At 40.2% G+C, this 22,928-nt stretch overlaps 1 protein-coding gene across 6 annotated transcripts in view; it reads right to left on the reverse strand.

Moving 5' to 3' along the window:
- Positions 1-22,928, reverse strand: part of SUGCT (succinyl-CoA:glutarate-CoA transferase) — a 763,763-nt gene that overhangs the window by 92,920 nt on the left and 647,915 nt on the right. For 4 of the 6 annotated variants that reach the window (XM_025292055.3, XM_044946814.2, XM_025292046.3 and 1 more), the window contains one exon: positions 16,380-16,443. In XM_025292055.3, coding sequence (XP_025147840.2) covers positions 16,380-16,443 — 64 coding nt within the window. Of the gene's footprint in view, positions 1-16,377; positions 16,444-22,928 lie in introns of those variants that run through there. The other 2 variants (XM_025292053.3, XM_025292045.3) reach the window with 2 other exon arrangements.

Genomic DNA, 22,928 nt, shown 5'->3' on the forward strand with positions numbered 1-22,928 from the left:
GAAAGACTAGAGATCTCTTCAAGAAAATTAGAGATACCAGGGGAACATTTCATGCAAAGATGGGCTCAATAAAGGACAGAAATGGTATGGACCTAACAGAAGCAGAAGATATTAAGAAGAGGTGGCAAGAATACACAGAAGAACTGTACAAAAAAGATCTTCACGACCCAGATAATCACGATGGTGTGATCACTCACCTAGAGCCAGACATCCTGGAATGTGAAGTCAAGTGGGCCTTAGAAAGCATCACTATGAACAAAGCCAGTGGAGGTGATAGAATTCCAGTTGAGCTCTTTCAAATCCTGAAAGATGATGCTGTGAAAGTGCTGCACTCAATATGCCAGCAAATTTGGAAAACTCAGCAGTGGCCACAGGACTGGAAAAGATCAGTTTTCATTCCAATCCCAAAGAAAGGCAATGCCAAAGAATGCTCAAATTACCGCACAATTGCACTCATCTCACATGCTAGTAAAGTAATGCTCAAAATTCTCCAACCCAGGCTTCAGCAATACGTGAACTGTGAACTTCCTGATGTTCACGCTGGTTTTAGAAAAGGCAGAGGAACCAGAGATCAAGTTGCCAACATCCGTTGGATCATGGAAAAAGCAAGAGTTCCAGAAAAACATCTATTTCTGCTTTATTGACTATGCCAAAGCCTTTGACTGGGTGGATCACAATAAACTGTAGAAAATTCTGAAAGAGATGGGACTACCAGACCACCTGACCTGCCTCTTGAAAAATCTGTATGCAGGTTAGGAAGCAACAGTTAGAACTGGACATGGAACAACAGACTGGTTCCAAATAGGAAAAGGAGTACATCAAGGCTGTATATTGTCACCCTGTTTATTTAACTTATATGCAGAGTACATCATGAGAAACGCTGGACTGGAAGAAGCACAAGCTGGAATCAAGATTGCCGGGAGAAATATCAATAACCTCAGATATGCAGATGACACCACCCTTATGGCAGAAAGTGAAGAGGAACTCAAGAGCCTCTTGATGAAAGTGAAAGTGGAGAGTGAAAAAGTTGGCTTAAAGCTCAACATTCAGAAAACGAAGATCATGGCATCCGGTCCCATCACTTCATGGGAAATAGATGAAACAGTGGAAACAGTGTCAGACTTTATTTTTGGGGGCTCCAAAATCACCACAGATGGTGACTGCAGCCATGAAATTAAAAGACGCTTACTCCTTGGAAGGAAAGTTATGACCAACCTAGATAGCATATTCAAAAGCATAGACATGACTTTGCCAACAAAGGTCCATCTAGTCAAGGCTATGGTTTTTCCTCTGGTCATGTATGGATGTGAGAGTTGGACTGTGAAGAAGGCTGAGAGCCAAAGAATTGATGGTTTTGAGCTGTGGTGTTGGAGGAGACTCTTGAGAGTCCCTTGGACTGCAAGGAGATCCAACCAGTCCATTCTGAAGGAGATCAGCCCTGGGATTTCTTTGGAAGGAATGATGCTAAAGCTGAAACTCCAGTACTTTGGCCACCTCATGCGAAGAGTTGACTCATTGGAAAAGACTCTGATGCTGGGAGGGATTGGGGGCAGGAGGAAAAGGGGATGAGATGGCTGGATGGCATCACCGACTCGATGGATGTGAGTTTGAGTGAACTGGGGGAGATGGTGATGGACAGGGAGGCCTGGCGTGCTGTGATTCATGGGGTCGCAAATAGTCGGACACGACTGAGCAACTGAACTGAACTGAACTGAATAAGGACCTAATGTATAGCACAGGGAACTCTTCTCAATGTTCTGTAATGATCTACATGGGAAAAGAATCTTAATAGGACTGCATATAAGTATACTTATAATTGATTCACTTTACTGTACAGCTGGCACTAGTGATAAACAGCCTGCCTGTCAAAGCGAGAGGCAAAAGATGCAATTTGATCTCTGGGTTGGAAAGATCCCCTGGAGAAGGGAATGACAACCCACTCCAGTGTTCTTGCCTGGAAAATCCCAAGGACAGGAGTCTGGTGGGCTACAGTCCAGGGGGTCACCAAGAGTCAGACATGACTGACACAGCTTAGCACACAGCGCACTGTACACCTGAAACTAACAGCATTGTAAATCAACTACACTCCAGTAGTAATTTAAAAACAAATAAAATTGGAACAATAGAGAACGATGAGCCTGCAGCACCACCAAGGAGAAGTTCTCTCCTCTGAAAGAGCATGCTGCCACAGCCTGTAGTCTGATCTGGAGACGTGGGCAAGAGTCCGGGCAGTAGCCATGCTCCTGTCCATGAAACTGGCAGCTCGCCTTGGACTCCAGGCCACAGGGGAGGGAAATAGGCCTGGGGTTGCCTCCGCCGGAAGCACTCACGGGGTAGATGCCTTAACAGATTCAATTCAGTGAAACGCCTCCAATTAAATTTCATTTAAAAATACAATCTTCAGGATTATATTGTTTTGCTTTGAAAGCCTACTCCACCCTACTCTCTTGAATGATTCCAGAAGAATTGTTTAGGTAACTTACTTTTTTAAAACCTTCCTGTCAGACCTGGTTTTTCCATCAGTCCTAATACACCATTTATATTTTTTTAAGAAAAGAAGAAAGCATTATAAAGATAGCCAAACAAGATGATATATATCATCTCTGCTAAGGTCCTGCTATGGAACTGAATTCCTTAGGTTTGAAATGCGTTCCATGAATGCAAAAGACATAAGCAGTCAGTCCTGATGGCTAAAAAAGGAGAATGAGGTAACAGTAACATTGATGGCTGTTTGTCTCAAATGTCCTATAAATAGGAATGTGAAATTAATTTTTTTTTTCAGCCTACATTCTATTGAAGGAAAATACCCTTGTAGTAAGCTGAGGTAAGGTGTTTAATAGAGAAAAAATAACATCTGAATTGTCATTTCCATGCTTGTAATTTGGGAACTTCTAAACTGAAACAAACAGGATACCAAGGTGCATATTTCCTGTAAAACTCCTGAGTACAGGATGACTCTTTGGTGGGGGGAGCAGATAAATCTACTGGATTTATCTCCCCCTGCTGTATGTGTGCTGCAGGACAGTTGGAAGAGGACTTACACGAGGCCTGCTATTGTAACAGCTGGTGGCTTTGGCATTTTCGTATAAACATGCAAGCCGAAGAGAAATTTCTCCTTTCTAATTGGCCCCGTTTCCCCTTTCCTGGGACATTCCACAATGCCACCAACAATGAAGTGCTCAGAAAGGAGGAATCATTTCTGTTTATGTGAAAATAAATCTAAACTCTGCAAGGCAAGGGAAGAAATAACAAAAAAGCTTCAAAGACAACACAGAGAAGTTATAATCAAATCTGGATGCTGTTTCTGAGATCTGACGGAGCTCTTCCATACACCAGCTCTGCATGTGCCGGGAGCTAGGACCAACTACCTTCCAGCCCTGTCTGCTCCATTCACTGCGTAGCCCCGGCCAAGCTGTTTGCTGAAGCTGAGCCACGGCCCTGCCTGGGTTAAGCATGGATAATGCTCCTGTGACTACCTGCTCTCAAACAGAAGCAAACTGTTTCATTCTCAGAGGTGCTTCCTATATACTAAGCCATTGGTCTCAAGTTTATAAAAGTGATGATCAAAAATGCCTTCAGGAGGCAGCATAGCATCGCAATAAGAGGGCATGGATTTTTGAGTCACTCACAATTGAATGCAAACTCACTGCCACTTACTGGTTGTGTGACCTCGGTCATGTTATTTAATTTCTCTGAGGCTCAGTTTGCTCATCTGTAAAATGGGGATACCAACATCTCTCTGAGTGGCAATAGAAAGATTAGAATCTGTTATATGAAAAGCACTTAATGCAGAGTCAAAAGTGTTAGCAAGTTTCATCACCTGCTCTTGATGGTAACTATCCTTATTACTCACTGGAAAAGACCCTGATGCTGGGAAAGATTGAGGGCAGAAGAAGAGGACGACAGAGGAGGAAATGGTTGCATGGCATCACTGACTCAATGGACATGAGTTTGAGCAAACTCCAGGGGATAGTGAAGGACAGGGAAGCCTGGCGTGCTGCACTCCATGGGGTTGAAGTGAGTTGGACATGACTTAGCAACGGAACAACAATCCTTATTACATTTTACATCACAAAGTGTATCTCCACACACAGTGTAACATAATGCATAGATTTTCTGTGATTCTAACCAGCAAGGATATTGCTATAATTCAGTTTAAGGGAAAACACGTGTAGAGTCTTGAAGCAATCCTAAATGTTGTGACCAGTTCACAACATCCTGGAGCAAATTAAATATTGTGCTCTATTCTTCGATTTCTGCTTCTAAGAAACATGAAAATGTGTGCATCCTTTTTAAAGGAAAAAAAAAAGCTTGGTTGACACCAGGATATAGGAAAGAAAAGTTTCATCCTGAATCTTTACCCAAATAACTCCACTGACTTCCCTTTGATGGCAGTCAAATCATCCTTAGTGGTAAATACTGTTTCTCTAATAGACTTCAAATCCAGCTTTCCTTTTGGTGCTTAAAGCCTGTTTCTTCTCATTTGCCACATTAGGCAATTAATTGGGTATTTATAGGCAGCTATCATATACCCCGCTGTCATCGCTACTCAGTCATACATCTTAAATTCTCCACATCTTGTACTTAAACCCTACCCTTAATCACCTCATCATCTTTGTCACATTTTAAAATTTTCCTTCCACTTAATCAACTCCATTTTCTAAGTGAGAGTATGAACCATTGTGCAGGATTCTACTAATGTAGCTTTCCTGAGGCTCAATGAAGAGAAAGTATTTTCTTCTTAAGCAATTTCTTTAGATCCCAGGATAGTTTCTGCTTCTAGTGCAAGAGCATCACCTTGGGAGCTGTTTTTGATCTGCACTTCGGTGTTGCCCTCAATCCATTTCCATTATTAATGCCTTGGAAAGAGGTGCTCATGAGTGGGAGCTGAGCCAACTTGGAGTGAAGCACTCCCTCCCCAAATACAGCCACTGGACCACCCAGACACCCACACTCCTGGTGGATTCTCTCCTGCCCAGTGTTCATAGGTGTTCAGACCTCATAGGGAAAAGAAACCCCTCCTGATATTCCTCACGCCTTCCTTGGTCCCTTGAGCTAAGAAACAAGAAAAATTCTTATCCTCAGAAGATGGGCAGCTTTCTATTTTGGCTGTCTCACCCTTTGTTAGTGTCAACTAGCTAATTTTTCTAGTGAATGACCATTACAATCTGTTCCATGTGGCTCCAAGATACACATGTTCTCAGTGTGGTGACCCACAACATGCTTTTCCATGGGATCTTAGTAAGAGTTCTGGAAAGAAAATGGCTCCATTGTCAAATAAGTTAGGGAAACTTGACATCTCCCTCTTAAAGACTCAAAGCTATCTTAGAATGTTAATGGATCTGAGAAACGTCTAAGTAAAGAAAATCCACAGACCTTTGTTTAAGGCAGCTTCCCAAACTTGTTGGGACAAGAGTCATTTCTTGGTGAGATATCTATGAAGACTTCAAGAAAGTAGTTTCTGCAGAGTGTATTTTGGAAATGCTGCACCATATTGTGGTTTTCCTCTCATTTTCCCTAAACAAGCTGTTACGTTCTTGTCTATGATCTCTGAATCCCTCTTGTCACCTGAGTGATCTGTCTAGCACAAGGCTGTTTTTGGAGGACACGCTCACATGGCTGTGGTATCTACTGACTCTGCAGACAACATATTTATCCAAGAGCTTCAAAGCTGGAAGATAAAGGGGCTGGTTTGGCCCAACACACAACTGGCAGTGAGAGTCCCAGGATTTCCATATTGCCACTGTGACTCACCTGATTGGTCACTGCCAAATGCCTCATTAGACAAGCTCCTTGTCAGTCAGCACTTGGCACAGAGTAGATGGTAGAGAAATGTTTGTTCAACAAAAGTTGAACAAATCAAAAAACAAATTTAAAAAAAACTCTATCTCTTTAGAGAAATATGCATGATTCTTCCAATGTTCCATGTTTGAAAAATAACTAATCGTGTGGCTCGTTTTATTTTCCCCCAAGAGTCATGGCTACTGTAGATACTGCTCTGAGTTTATTGATTATCTATGATAATCAATAAACTTCCACTTACTCCTACTCACTGAGCCTTTAGCATGTATTATTATTTAATTATCGTAAGTGAAGAAGTGCTTGATCTTCATATAACAGAGAAGACAGATGTTATTGAGACAGATTAGGAAAGCTGTCTAGTGTCTCCAACCATTTCTTGTAGAGCTGGGTTTGTATTCAGATTCCCCTGATGAAGCCCAAACACACTCCACTCTATACCACACATGTACAACACATGCAAATGGGAAAACAGCCTAGAAGTTAGCTAATTTTTTCTAGCAATCTTGTATTTTATTGCAATAATATATGTAACATAAAGTGTATCATTTCCACCTTTTTCATATGTGTGCAATTCTGTGGCATTAAGTACATTCACACTGTTGTAACCATTACCACCATCCATCCCCAGAACTTTCCCATCTTCCCCAACCAAGACTCTTTATCCATTAAACCCTAATTCTCCATTCCTCCCCACCTAGTCCTGGGCAACAACCTTTCTCCTTTCTGTCTCTATGAACTTAACTACTCTAAGTCTCTCATATAAGTGGAATCATACAGAATTTGTCACCATTTTTTTTTTTTTTGGCCTCCCCATGTGGCATGGGGGATCTTGGTTCCCCAACCAGGGATTGAACCTGTGCTCCATGCAGTGGAAGCATGGAGTCTTATTCACTGGACCATCAGGTGGTGGTGGGGGGTAATCACTAAGTTGTGTCTGACTCTTGAGACCCTGTGGACTGTAGCCTGCCAGGCTCCTCTGTCCATACTGGAGTAGGTTGCCATTTCCTTCTCCAGTGAATCTTCCTGACCCAGGGATTGAACCCCAGTCTCCTGCATTGCAGGCAGAACCACCAGGGAAGTCCCTAATTTTTAAATTCTTGCTCTGGCCGTAGTATCAACCACTCACTTGAAAACAAATCATGGTAACATTCTTATATCAACACAACACTGTTTGCAGGTTAATTAAAGTTGCTCGAAGGGAATTGGCTTGAACTTGGAAACAAAACCAGCCGCCAGTCAGCAAGAAGAAATCTGCCCATGTAGCAAGGACAGATCACTGCAAAGATGAGAAATCTGGGTAAGTCAAGGTGGCAGCTTAGCACCGTGGGTCTTTTGATAACTGAAATGTGCATATATTTCCCAAACATTTCTCTTTTTCTCCCCCTTTCAAACTGCTTTTCTGTTAATGTGTGAAAATAGTACAACTTGAGGGAAATGTAATCCACATGTTTTGGTGCATTTACACTTATATGCTCTTGAGAATACTGAAATGGCCTAACAATGTATTTGCTAGTGGACCTTTTTTCATAGAAACATAATAATAGACTAAAAAACAAACTTAATCCCTAAAGGAGGGAAGCTCAATCTAAGTTTAAATTACTGAAATTTAAACATTCTTAAACACATTTCCAAGCTCATCTTTAAATGAAACTTGTAAAATATATTAATCAGTCTTTAGACTAGAGACTAAAGTTGTAAGATAAAAAAATTCAATAACTGGTTCAACTTTCTTTTTTGGCTCAACTTTAGGAGACAGTAGGAAATGGGAAAAAAGAGGACAGATTTCAGACATGTTCAGACCTGGATTCCAATTGCTGCTGTAACACTTAGTAAATCTCAATTTTCTCATCCCATAAAATGGACATAATAATGTATGGCTTACAGAATTTTTCTAGAGCTTAAATAAATCATATGCACAAACAACTCATCTATATAGTACATATAGACAAGGCATACATTCCTCTGTTTCAAATTTGAATGGTCCACATGCAATGATGTTATTAAAATCTATTCACAAAAGGCATTTATATGCACCAATGTAAATTATATTTTTCTTTTAAACTAAAAGAATGCAAAGATCAATCCCATGAAAGCAAGAAAAGGCACTAAAAGGTCAAGTCAGTTACTTAAGGTCACATATTAACTTTAAGGCCCAGCAACAAAGAGAAAGCAGTTCATTACAAGTTTATGGGATGTAAACTGTTGAGAATATTTTTTTAAATCTATGTAGGGTTGTATTTCTCTTTCTGTGGCTAAAGCATCTTGGTGCTTTTATTTTACCATATACTCTTCTGAAATCTCCCCAGATGTCTCGTACTTTTTCTTAATTTTTAAGTTAATTAAAACTAGGTGTTTTTTTTTTTTTTTTGCTTGTTTGAAAAACATAATTTCTAGCAATAAGCTGGAATATAGAGTTCATAGGAACAGTTTCAATAGACACGGGGTTCTGAGGAGGTCTAACAGGTCAGCCACTCGGAGCGTTACACAGCCACCGTGACTTACATGATGTTCTGATGAAGGACAAGTTGGAAAGCACTTCAAGGTCCCTCATGCCTCCTCCTCTAGGCAGTGCCCTAATCTCAGTCAAAGGATGAGCCCAGGGACACAGTGATGGCTCATGCCATGCCAGATAAAGATATGACTGCTGGGAGATAGGGTTCCATAAAAGTCAGTACACAGTTAACACAGAAGACAGCCTTCACTTCTGCTGAAAAGGAGACAAGCAATGAACCTCACAGACCCAGTTCAATGCCAATAAATCCATAAAGTTGGAAGGTGATGGCATAAGTGGGATATTGCAAATGACCCACTGGTTAGGTTTAACTATCTGAAGGGTTTATCTAAGGTGTTTTGTTTTTTATTTTGATGTGGACCATATTTAAAGTGTTTATTGAATTTGTTACAATATTGCTTCTATGTTTTGTATTTTTGGGCACAAGGCATGTGGGATCTTAGCTCTGGACCAGGAATTGAATTTGCATCCCCTCCACTGGGAGGCAAAAGTCTTAACCACCAGGACCTCCAGGCAAGTCCCCTGAAAGTTCTTATTTAACCCTTTCACTACCATTTCTTTGCCTCCACCAACACTTCTTATTAGTATTTACAGTTCAGTGTGTGCCTAGTCAAAATTCAACTATAATCTTTTTAAATCAAAAGGTGGTTTACTCTACTGATATTTTTTTTTTATGTTTAAGTCTTCTTAACAGAATTAATCTTGACATCTTAAGGAAACGGATTTAAGGAGAACAATTTTCCCATGGCATTCAGCCCAACTGCCATCTTTTCATGGACCATAGAGTTTCTACCTGGCAATGCTGAAAGAGCACCAAGCCTTTCCTCTTTCAGAGAGAACTAAAGTCACCTTCTCCAGTCGGAAATAAACCTGGCAATGAGGTCAAGCAACTTCTCTACCCTGAAGCCCACTTGGAGGCAAAGTTAATGTCACTTCTTAATTATCCAAGTTAACTCCACAACATGGAAGTCCAAATTGAAAGATAATTTCAAGCCTTGTGCATTTAGTTATTACTTAGTGTCTGATTTTACTCCTCCAACCAATGTACATGTGTCACATGCATGTCCTGTGCTTAGTCGTTCAGTCGTGCCTGACTCTTAGTGACTCCATGGACTGCAGCCCACAAGGGTCCTCTGTCCATGGGATTTCCCATGCAAGAATACTGGGGTGGGTAGCCATTCCCTTCTCCAGGGTATCTTCCCGATCCATGGATGGAAGCCAGGTCTCCCGCATTGCAGGTGGATTCTTTACCATCTCAGTCACCAGGGAAGCCCAATTCACATGCCTCAATTCAGTTCAGTTGAGTTGCTCAGTTCTGGCTGACTCTTTGAGACCCATGACTAATTACATTTAATTAATTTATTCTTGAAAGATCTATCATAAATTCAGTATTTAAATTTGATCCAGAAAAAGACTTCTCTGAGTACCCAATGAAAGTTGAAAGTAGCAATTGCAGCAAGGACTCAAGAATTGACCCCTGAAAATGTCTGTTTCAACTTTCAAGACAAAGATAACAAAACTTGCTGTACTATCAGTGAAACTTCCACTTTCCCTGTGGTTTTGATTTATGCCTTTATTTTGCTTTGATTTCTAGATTTGTTTCAACATTCAGTGGTCAACTCAGATGATGTCAAATACACCTCTAACCTCAAGGATCATTCCATACAGTGACACTTGAGAAAACACCCCAATGCAGAAGTCCAATTAAGTAGGTATCTGGGAAAATTCTTTAGCCATATTTGGAAATATGAATTTCTAATCGTGAAAATAACTGTGCACCCCAGAACTTCATTGATAACTTAGGACTAATTTGTAACATGAATTTCTGGTCCTTTAGTCAGATTCACTTATCTTAGTGTCAGGGTTGATGAGGATGGTTGAAGAGTAACAACTGAGATCTTGGCCACTTTCCCGGTTCTGAATAACAGGAACGTAAATTCCCTGAGCATGAAAGTCCAGCTCTCACGAAATATTTCTTCCTCACAGCACAGATAAGCATCGTTGATGGAGATCCCTAAGTTATATCAGCGACAGTAACTTGGCTCTTAGGGCTTCTCCAGTTCCTGATGGAAAGACATTCCTGGGGATGCTATTTCCTCCTCCTGTTTCCTCCCTGCTCTCGTAGGAAGGAAAGTCACTCTAGCTATTCATTTCTCACTGAATGGTAATAATGTCTAAGACCTTGCCTCACTGTATCGGGACTTCCAGAGAAGGCTGCAGGCACTCAACGTCAAATCATCTGAGAATACGCTGATTTATTTAGCTCTCAGGGCATTGCCATGGGTTAAGAGTTTAATCAAGTTAAAACTAATTGAGGGCTTTGGGAAGTACCATGGCTAGTCTATTTGAAAACCCACTTCCCTGCCAGCTTTCTCTCATGCTGTTAACACACTGTAGAACCTTCTTCTCATCTTTGTCCTCTTTTTTACAGCTTAGCCCTGGTCCCCGAAGGAGTATGTTCTTTCTAGAAGATAGATTATACACTATACACAATGTGAAAACTTTACATACTCTTCCTGTTGTCATCTAAAAGATTTTCCTACCTGGAAGAAATAACACCTCACCTTTCACTCTCAGATTGGTTTTACTTAGGATTCCTTATAAGGACCAACATATTTAAACTTTACGGAGGAATATAAGCTGAAACTTTTGTTCCTCTTTGTCTTTTTCCCTAGTAAGATTTGTGACAACTTTTCCCCACGGCTGTTATCCATTATAGTAATTTAACTAAACTTTGAGGATTTGTGATTTCTGAAACATCATCTAATTTTCTCTGTAAAGGGAAGATAGAAAGCTAGAAGTAAGTTTTTAAAAGCAAGTTAAAGCCTTGTATAGCACAGAAGAGGAAGATTTGTAACTGGCAAGATACTAGGTGGTCACTCCAATTAATATATGTACTTCAAACTGGAAACAAACTAAAGATGTAAAATAAATCTCTTTCAGGTAGCTGGCATAGGTAGCCAATCGGTTCATAAAAAACGCATACTGCTTTAAATTGTCAAAAGTCATTTTAGTTATTTTTCATCTAATAGTTGTTTATCCTAATCATCATCCAGAAAACATCTGTTAAGTACTACCTTGGAATAAAAGGTGTTAAAATGACAGTGTCTTTGCCCTTCAGGAGCTTACAAAAGAAAGATGTTTCAGATCATCACTTATTAAAAAAAAAAGTCTTGCAAGACATTCAGAAATACGGTATGTTTGATCATCAAATAAAGACGTACATTCAAATTCTAAAAAAGTAGCCATAAAATCCAAATGTCAATACTCCGATAATTTGGTTTGAGCTACATTAATTCATAACTCCAAGAGATGGTGAAGGACAGGGAAGCCAGGGGTGCTGCAGTCCAGGGAGTCACAGAGAGTCGACACGACTTAGTGACTAAACAACAACAACATTAATTCATAGCAATGACTGTTCTTCTTGCACCCAACGCCCACTAGCTAAAAACTGTTGCAGTTTCCAAATATGAATATTAAAATACTATGAGGGAAAAAAAGTTAAGAAAATTTTATTTAAAAGAACTTGAAGCTGCTTTCTGAAAACAGACCAGGGGACCAGCAGACAAAGGTAAATCAATTTAAAATCATTTTGTAGGATAGAACACTGGTGCCTTCTCACACCTCAAATACTTCCCAGAAGTGCTATTAGAATCAAATAACGACCACGCACATTCACCAGGAGGTATTGGGAACAAGTTATGGTGAGAAACTTTAGAGTTATGTGTCAAATTGTATTTCAGTGACATCCTTTGAAGTTTGGAACTCAGCGCCAAGGCTGTTTTGGCACCTACACAGTACATGGAAGGACAATGTGTTCCTTTTTGGCTAAAAGGCCAGTAGCCAGTGGTAATCACAAGAAGATGAAAATGGAGAACGTGCTCAGTGGAAAGTGGCACTCCTTCCGTATGTGAGAACTAATGTAAGATCTTCCCACTAAAGTCACAAATAAGATGATGTTTATATGATGGCCTTTTACTGAGGAAATGCGGTATGAAACTTAATGTCCTTTTTTTCATTTCACTAATTAACAAATGAAATTTTTTTCAATTTCAAAGCTTAAAATTCAGGATATTAGAAGTTTTACAAAAAATTTTGGTGGTCTAGTGGTTGAGACTCCTTGCTTCCACTGCATGGGGCACAGGTTCAATCTTTGGTCAGGGAACTAAGATCCCAGATACCATGCAGTGTGGTCAAAAATTTTAAAAAAAGAAAAATAAAAATTTCCATGAAGTTAGAACCATTTTAGAAATCACACCTAAAAGCAGTCAATGAAAGCATCTGCCAAAAATAGGTTTGAGATTCTTCCCAAGCTCTTCCTCCAGGTCTCTCCCACCCCGCTGCTGCCACCACCCCACCCCCACCCTGCCTCCACGCACGGCTCAGGTAGTTGAGATGTGAGACCTCAGCCTAGATCTCCTTTACATTTTGACTTGTCTCTAATGTGATCATTACCTCCTCTTGAGGTGTTATTGTCCTGGCCTCTGGCTACCTCTCCAGGGTCACCTCTATTCCAGCCCTGTCTCAGTTCCTCCAGCACCTCGCTCAGCATCTCCACACCCCTCCCTTAGCCCACAGCAGTTTGGCCCAGCTGGCAACTGGTCATCAGTCAGATGTCTGTCTATATTCCACTTTCAGGGACAGCTTTCCTGACCTGCACTCTAGGCGAGGTCTCTCTCATCTGAGCTTTCAGATTATTCTGCTGTTGCCTCTGGTTCTCCGTGGAAATGCCCATCTCATTTTTCTCAATTTATTATTAAAAAAAAAAAATCCCTGGCAAACTGTAAGTTCCATGAGTGACTGGGCCTGTCCTGGGTACAACCTTACTACCAGAATATCATAGAGTGTGTGGAACATGGTAGGCTTAGTGACTTGAGCTATGTTTGTGAATGTGGGTGTGTTTAAGGTTTTATCACTCAACCAGGGTACCTTAGTTAATTGTGAGCAAATTAGTAACTTGTGCCCAATGTGATGACATGTCTGTCACTAAACTAACGGTGAGCTAAAACTAACGACTACCCCACTCACTGGGGACTCACAGAACACCGGATGGCTCAAGTTGGGCAAAGAGAGGCATGATGCATTTTCTCAACTCTACTCCAATTAATAATCAGGTTTTTTCCTCTACTTTTATCTGTAAAATAGACTATAAAGGTCAAATGAGATAGTAGTTTAACAAACAATGTATGGAAAAAGAACACAAGTATTAGCAAAACTACAACTCACATTTACTGATAATTCATGAACATTAACTAGTTAGCAAGCTTTAACTCTGACATGCATATACACAAATTAAATTTCATAATTGTTTACTAGAGATTGGAGGTAGTGGGAAATGATATGAAAAGATAGCATGTTACAATAGATATAAATTAATAAAGGAGACAGTTTGGACTATACTACTTGGTTTATTTTAATATGGATAATGCTTACAAATATTGGAACAATGTATTCAGTGCTGACAATAATGATTTAAGCAGCAAAAAGAAATTTTGAAGAGGTAAATAATTTCCCATCCCTGTAAGTTCCCAACATTGGTGGACTAGTAGTTTTAAGGTTTTAATCAATTAGCGTCTCCTATAGAGGACCTATAGGAGACCTATATTAGACCTATAGATTCTAATATGAGAATCTGAGGGAATGTTGTGGTTTTATACCTCTCTTTAAAAGGTGCCATAAATATTATTCTCCAAGAAACAAGTTTCTAGTAATGACTAAGACAGACAATCCTTCAAGCAAATAAGTGCAACGTATAGAAAATTCAGTACTGTTCACAAGAGGTTCACTAATAACAAAGGACATATAAATAGTTTTAATTATGATTGTCACTGTAAGTATAAAGATGCAGATATATATGTGAAACTGTAGAGCTACATTTAATGAATTAAAAAATGTGTCTCCACTGGCTAACTAGAAAACAGTGGAGCATAAAATCATTTTTAACTCTACTCACATTACCTGTTTTGGTAATATGGCATTGAGGCATTGTGGGAAAATCTGAGCTATTTCTATGGCATTCATGAGGTCTCCAATGAGGACAACCCTTACAAAGAAATGCAGAACTATCACTGATAAATAAAATCAATGAAAATAACAACCCACAGAAAAAAAATTTAATTGTTTACTGATAAATTCTCTTTGCATTTAATATCTCTTGTCCTATCTGAGTAGCCTCCCACTGAGACACACTGAATAGTAACTTTTTATCTGATGTCTGTGAGTGGAATTGCCTCTTCCCTTCATGGGGAGTCCAGATGTGCTGCTCTCAAAAGACACTCAGATACTAATTCCAAAAATAGTCTAAACACATGCATTCCACCTCAAGTCTGGGACCTCTTTTGTTGATAATTCTACAGAGAGAATATAAGATTAGTCAATAAGATAGACATAGCAACAAGATGCCTAGGTCCTATCAAAATTAAAAGAAAAATAAAATTCTCCAAAAGGAGATTTAAAAGAGATTGCTGTACATCTGAGAATTTTATCAGCACATAATATACGCTCAATTATATAAATGAATAAGTAATTTTCTTAGCTTTTATCAACATGCTGTTTTTTTCACTACTTTTCTATAGCCCATAGCTGTGTTGGTGGTTTAGTTGCTAAGTCATGTCTGACTCTTGCGACCCCACGGACAGTAGCCTGCCAGGCTCCTCTGTCCATGGGATTTCCCAGGCAAGAATACTGTAGTGGGTTGCCATTTCCATCTCCAGAGAATCTTCCTGACCCAGCAATCTAACCCACATCCCCTGCATTGCAGGCGTATTCTTTACCACTGAGCCACCAGGGAAGTCCCATACCCAATAGCATTTCCCTGTTAATATGTGATCCCAATCTCTGATATACTTATACCTACTCTCTATCTTACTTACCTCCCTTAATTCAATATAATGTTCTGTATACTCTTGAATATCAGAATTTCCTCCAATATGCTTTATTCATCATACTTCCCTCCTCTCATTCTTTTCGTTTGGCCAGTGGCCATGTCTAATCTGTTCTGGGACATTTTTATCCAGCTGCTCCCAAATCTTATAATTAGATTATACCCCAAAACAACTTAATAATAGCAGTTATTCAACAAATGAGATCTGATACCTATAGAAGTAAACACTTATGCCATTTGACTGAGGTGACTGAGGGATTTGAGAAACACTCAAATTTCAAGCAAGGCAAACAGGATATAGTTTCAGGAAAACAATAACCAAAGTTATATTCTAACTAATTTTATCATTCTCTGTTAGAATTAAAGAAAAAATAAGGAATGATTTGTGCATAGTTTGGAAAGAAAGGGACTCAGTGGACAAGTACATGGAGGGGCTTTCCAGCAGTGGCCAGAACAGATACAGCAGATCTGAGGAATAGTAATTTCATGATTACTAGAGAAGTATGGTCTGTGGGGGCTGATGGGTTGATTGCAAGCTGTTGCTACAATTTGAATACTCTGAGAGTTAGGCCTAAGGCTTCCGGCTACTGGAAAGAGAACACTCCCTGGACCTGAAAAACTTGTCCATTTACCTTAAGGCCAAAATGTCTTCAGTGAGTCTGTTGGGTATAAGTCAACTTCTACAAATTCAATATATTCTGGACTTACTGAAAGCATTTGGTTTTTTGATCTCAACAAAGCTAAGATCCATACACTAAACCATAGTATGCGAAGAAAAAAAAAAAAAAATGCCCTGGCCTTGCTTGGACACCGCCTCTATGGTGACTGGCTTGTTTTCTCATTCTCATATGAGCCAAGTACAATTTGATAATATTTTCCACATCTATCGCCGTCTATTTGTTGGCAGTGATATACGACACTTATGTGAATCCATGATTCCACAGAATGGAGTTACGTAACACAAGTACTTTTTGTCATCCAGACAATCAGAGTGAAGACACAAGTCTATAGCCTTAGCAAACATGCTCGTGGGTATGATTCTAGGATTCCCCTTTTATCAAAAATAAAAAATCTGGATAATGTCTTTACAAGCTGTTTGGAGGCTCATAGGTTACATACAGATATCAGCACACGGAATAAATTTATGAAGAAAGGAGTTAAGAAAAATAAAGATTTTCAAACCTGGGACTGATATTTTCCCCACAGTTGGATGCTTCATCTCCATAATGAGGTCATTGTGTAACACCTAAAATGTAAAAAAAGAGAGAAAAATAACTTACAAAGTAAATTTATCTTTAATCTCAAGGGATGTGGAAAGATACCTATTCAATCCATTGAAAAAAATGATTACAAAACAGAGATTTTTGAAATATTAACTTGAAAGTATTTGAGGTTAAAATGTTTTCATTTTATATTAAACCAAGTGAAGCCAAAAAGAATTAGAAGACTCAAGGCCTAGCCAACTTCATTTTTATAGTCTTCTTAGTCTTAAAAATGTTATTTGCTCTTAAATACAGGGTGTGATTCCCCCCTTTCATCTATTTTTGATCCTCTAAATATTAAAGCTCAGCCTATTCCTCCATGACCTCAAGCAGGATTGGACCAAGGTCAACTGCAGAAAGACAGAATATGAGAGGAACCAGGACCTGAAACAGAGGAGCCTACTGTAGTACATATGTGCTCCTAGAAATTTCTTCAGTGGAAGGTGTGGGCAGTCAGTCCAGTTTGAAAGGTGAATCAGAATATTCAGGAGGCCCAGGGACTACATAAAGTGGACAAATCAAAGCCACTGTGACAAGCCATGAGCAGAGCCAGCTGATAGGGAGCCCAGGTTAGAGTAGACCCTAGTCAGAGGCCTAAGCAGGAGACTGAAACCAAAGATGTTCTCAGTGGTCACAAGACCTTACTGATAAGACCAGGTTTTATAACTAGGACAAACTGAGAAAACTAGGGCAACTGAGAAAAAAAGCCAGAAACCCCATCCTGGAGGACTGATTCAATTTCATGCACTAGACCAAGAAAGGTATTTGGTGTCTCATCAAGAAAGTGGGTCTTCCCAGATGGCACTAATAGTAAAGCACCCATCTGTCAATGCAGGAGACATAAGAGAAGCAGGGACAACCCCTGGGTAGGGAAAATCCCCTGGAGGAGGGCATGGCAATCAACTCCAGTATTCTTAACTAGAGAATCCCAAGGACAGAGCCTGGTGGACTACAGTTCATAGGGTTGCAAAGAGTCAGACATGACTGAAGCGACTTAGCACAGCACACATCCAGAAAACAAAGTAGACTTGACCTCAGGGTTAAGAGTCAAGGCAGTTACTGGGACAGGGGTGTTCTATCAGAGCCCAACCAGCAGAAAGGTGGCTTGATGCTGAATCATTTGGCTACTCCCCTTCATGGATCACAGCCTATTGTGGCGAAGGGACTTGCATAATTCAATGAAGCTATGAGCCATGCCCTGCAGGATCATCCAAGACAGACAGGTCAGATCATAATGAAGAGTTCTGACAAAACCTGGTCCACTGGAGGAGGAAATTGCAAGTATTCTTGCCACGAGAACCCTATGAACAGTATGAAAAGGCAGAAAGATATGACACCAGAAGATGACTCCCCTGGGTTGGAAGGTATCCAATACGCTACTGGGGAATAGCAAAAGGCAATTACTTATAGTTCCAGAAAGAATGAAGCAGCTGGACCAAAGTGGAAATAACACTCAGTTGTGGAAGTGTCTGTGGTGAAAGTAAGGTTCAGTGCTGTAAAGAACAGTATTGCATAGGAACCTGGAATGTTAGGTCCACAAATCAAGGTAAATTGGACATAGTCAAGTAGGAGATGGCAAGATTGAACATCAACAACTTAGGAATCAGTGAACTAAAATGGACATAAATGGGCTACTTTAATTCAGATGACAGTTATATCTACTACTGTGGTCAAGAATTACTTAGAAGAAATGGAGTAGCCCTCGTAGTCAACAAAAGTCTGAAATGCAGTACTCAGGCACAGTCTCAAAAATGACAGAATGATCTCAGTTTGTTTCCAAGGCAAACCATTCAGCATCACAGTAATCCAAGTTTATGCCCCAACCACTGATGCCAAAGAAGCTGAAGTTGACTGGTTCCATGAAGGCCTACAACACCTTCTAGAACTAACACCAAAATTTAAAAAAAAAAAAAAAAAGATATCTTTTTCATCATAGGGGATTGGAATGCAAAAGAAGGAAGTCAGGAGATACTCTGAATAATATGCAAGTTTGGCTTTGGAGTACAAAATGAAGCAGGGCAAAGGCTCACAGTTTTGTCAAGGGAACACATTGGTCATAGCAAACACCCTTTCCCAACAATCCAAGAAATGACTCTACACATGGATATCACCAGATGGTCAAAACCAAAATCAGGTTGATTATGTCCTTTACAACCAAAGATGGAAAAGCTCTATACAGTTAGCCAAAACAAGAGCTGGAGCTGACCATGACTCAGATCATCAGCTCCTTATTGGAAAATTCAGGTTTAAATTTAAGGAAATAGGGAAAACCACTAAGTCATTCAGGTATGACCTAGATCAAATCTATTATGATTATACAGTGAAGGAGACAAATAGATTCAAGGGATTAGACCTGCTAGACAGTGTCTGAAGAACCATGGACAGAAGTTCATAACATTGTACAAGAGGCAGTGACCAAAACCATCCCAAAGAAGAAAGAATGCAAGAAGACAAAGTGGTTTTCTGAGGAGTCTTCACAAATAGCTGGGGGATGAAGAAAAGTGAAAGGCAAAGGAGAAAGGGCAAGATATACTCAACTCAAAGTAGAGTTCCAGGGAATAGCAAAGAGAGATAAAGCCTTCTTGAATGAAGAATGTGGAAAAAACAGAATGGGAAAGACTAGAGCGCTCTTCAAGAAAAGTGGAGGTATTAAGGGAACATTTCATGCAAGGATGGGCATGATAAAGGACAGGAATGGAAAGGACCCAGCAGAAGCAGAAGAGATAAAGAAGAGGTGGCAAGAAAACACAAAAGAAATATACCAAAAGGTCACAATGACCCAAATAACAATGATGGTGTGGTCAACTCAGAGCCATTCTGGAGGGTAAAGTAAAGTGGATCTTAGGAAGCATTACTACAAACAAGGCTAGTAAAGGTGATAGAATTCCAGCTGAGCTATTTCAAATCCTAAAAGATGCTATAAAAGCACTACATTCAATATGTCAGCAAATTTTGGAAAACGTCAGTGGCTACAGGACTGGAAAAGGTCAGTTTTCCAATCTCAAAGAAGGGCAATGCCAAAGAATGTTCAAACCACCAGGTAATTACATTCATTTCGCATGCTAGCAAGATTCTGCTCAAAATCCTTCAAGCTTGGCTTCAGCAGTACTTGAACCAAAAATTCCAGATGTGCAAGTTGAGTTTAGAAAGGCAGAGGAACCAGAAATCAAATTGCCAATATTCATTGGATCATGGATAAAGCAAGGGAATTCCAGAAAAACATCTAATTCTGCTTCATTGACTATGAACTTCCAGATGTTCAAGCTGGTTTTAGAAAAGGCAGAGGAGCCAGAGATCAAATTGCTAACATCTGCTGGATCATCGAAAAAGCAAGAGAGTTCCAGAAAAACATTTATTTCTGTTTTATTGACTATGCCAAAGCATTTGACTGTGTGGATCACAATAAACTGTGGAAAATTCTTCAAGAGATGGGAATACCAGACTACCTGACCTGCCTCTTGAGAAACCTATATGCAGGTCAGGAAGCAACAGTTAGAACTGGACATGGAACAACAGACTGCTTCCAAATAGGAAAAGGAGTACGCCAAGGCTGTATATTGTCACCCTGCTGATTTAACTTCTATGCAGAGTACATCATGAGAAACGCTGGGCTGGAAGAAGCACAAGCTGGAATCAAGATTGCCAGGAGAAATATCAATAACCTCAGATATGCAGATGACACCACCCTTATGGCAGAAAGTGAAGAGGAATTAAAGACCCTCTTGATGAAAGTGAAAGAGAAAAGTGAAAACGTTGGCTTAAAGCTCAACATTCAGAAAACGAAGATCATGGCATCTGGTTCCATCACTTCATGGTAAATAGATGGGAAAACAGTGGAAACAGTGCCAGACTTTATCTTTTTGGGTTACAAAATCACTACAGATGGTGACTGCAGCCATGAAATTAAAAGATGCTTACTCCTTGGAAGAAAAGTTATGACTAACCTAGATAGCATATTCAAAAGCAGAGACATGACTTTGCCAACAAAGGTCCATTTAGTCAAGGCTATGGTTTTTCCAGTGGTCATGTATGGATGTGAAAGTTGGACTGTGAAGAAAGCTGAGCGCCGAAGAATTGATGCTTTTGAACTGTGGTGTTGGAGAAGACTCTTGAGAGTCCCTTGGACTGCAAGGAGATCCAACCAGTCCATTCTGAAGGAGATCAGCCCTGGGTGTTCTTTGGAAGGAATGATGCTATAGCTGAAACTGCAGTACTTTGGCCACCTCATGCGAAGAGTTGACTCATTGGAAAAGACTCTGATGCTGGGAGGGATTGGGGGCAGGAGGAAAAGGGGACGACAGAGGAAGAGATGGCTGGATGGCATCACCGACTTGATGGACATGAGTTTGAGTGAACTCTGGGAGTTGGTGATGGACAGGGAGGCCTGGAGTGCTGCAATTCATGGGATCACAAAGAGTCGGACACGACTGAGCGACTGAACTGAACTGAAAGCCTTTGACTCTGTGGATCACAACAAACGTGGAAAATTATTAAAGAGATAGAATGCCAGGCTACCTCACCTGTCTCCTGAGAAACCTGTATGCAGGTCAAGAAGCAACAGTTAGAACTTTACATGGAACAATGGACTGTTTCAAAATTGGGAAAGGAGGAAGACAAGTCTGTATATTGCCAACCTGCTTACTTAACTTACAGGCAGAGTACAGCATGTGAAACACTGGGCTGGATGAATCACAAACTGTAATCAAGATTGCCAGGAGAAATACCAACAACCTCAGATATGCAGATGATATTACTCTAATGGCAGAAAGTGAAGAGGAACTAAAGAGAATCTCAATCAGTGTGAAAGAGAAGAGTGAAAAATCTGGCTTTAAACTTAAAATTAGAAAAACCTAATATCAAGGCATCCACTCACATCATTTTTTGGCAATTAGAAGGGGGAAAAGTGGAAGCAGTGACAAATTTTATTTTCTTGGGCTCCAAAATCACTGTAGATGGTGACTGTAGGCATGAATTTAACTGACACTTGCTCCTTGGCAGAAAAGCTATGACAAACCTATACAGTGTATTAAAATTCAGAGACATTACTTTGATGACAAAGGACCATACAGTCAAAGCTATCATTTTTCCAGTACATATATAGATGTGAGAGTTGGACTGTAAAGAAGACTGAGTGCTGAAGAATTGATGCTTTCAAATTGTGGTGCTAAAGAAGACTTTTGAGAGTCCCTTGGATAGCATGGAGATCAAACCAGTCAATCCTAAAGGAAATGAACTCTGAATATTCATTGGAAGGACTGATGCTGAAGCTGAATCTCCAATACTTTGGCCACCTGATGTGAAGAGCCAACTCACTTGAAAAAGCCCTGATGCTGGGAAAGATTGAAGTCAGGAGGAGAAGGGAACAACAGAAGATGAGATGGTTAGATAGCCAATGAGATGGTTAGATAACCAATTCAATGGACATGAATTTGAGTGAGCTCTGGGGGATAGTGGAGTACAGAGGAGCCTGTCATGCTGCAGTCCATGGAATTGCAAAGAGTCAGACACAACTTAGTGACTGAACAAAAACAATCACACTTGGCTACTAAAACAGAGCTACTTAAATCCTTGGCACAGAGAGGCTGTCATTTTTCCACCTGAGTGGGCAGAAAAACAAAAGCTGCCAGAGATCAAGTGCCCTCCAGTTGTGGGTAGATGTGATGAGGGCATGGAACTAGATTCTAGAACACAAAAGTTGAATTACATAATTAATTAACTTTTGTTGAGGAAACATATTGTGTCATACACAAATGAAAATGCTATGAAGTTGTTTTTGTAAGTTAGGTCTTTACCAGTTGGCGGCAACCTGTGTATACTGCATCAAAGAACCCCCAAATTCAGTTTATTATTGCTATCACTGCATCTTATTGAGACACATATGGGTGAATTACATATGGAGTGCTGTCTTCACCTGCACTGTCTACCAGGAGCAGAGCTTCTCTTGTGCTATTCTGTACATGGATCTAAAGGGCAGATGCTTTGAACTGTGGTGCTGGAGAAGACTCTCGAGAGCCCCTTGGACTGCAAGGAGATCAAACTAGTCAATCCTACAAGAAATCAATCAATCATGACTATTCATTATAAGGACTGATGCTGAAGCTCCAATACTTAGGCCACCTGATGCAAAAAGCCAACTCATTAGAAAAGACCCTGATGCTGGGGAAGATTGAGGTCAGGGAGGAGAAAGGGACGACAGAGGACAAGATGGTTGGATGGCATCACAGACTCAATGGACATTGTGTCTGAGCAAGCTCCAGGAGATGGTGAAGGATAGGGAAGCCTGGCATGCTGCAGTCCCTGGGATCACAGAGTCAGACACAACTAGGCAACTGAACGACAACAACAAAAAGGGCAGAAGTATTGCAGTGGCCCAGTGAACTTATGGACCACAATTTCACACTAATATCCTAAAGAGTAGTAGTTGTAATAGTTCTACAGCATTTTGAGCTTCAGGTTAAAGCAAGATTTG

This window comes from Bubalus bubalis, chromosome 8 (assembly GCF_019923935.1).
Source record: "Bubalus bubalis isolate 160015118507 breed Murrah chromosome 8, NDDB_SH_1, whole genome shotgun sequence".
In the NCBI taxonomy this organism is placed as follows: domain Eukaryota; kingdom Metazoa; phylum Chordata; class Mammalia; order Artiodactyla; family Bovidae; genus Bubalus; species Bubalus bubalis.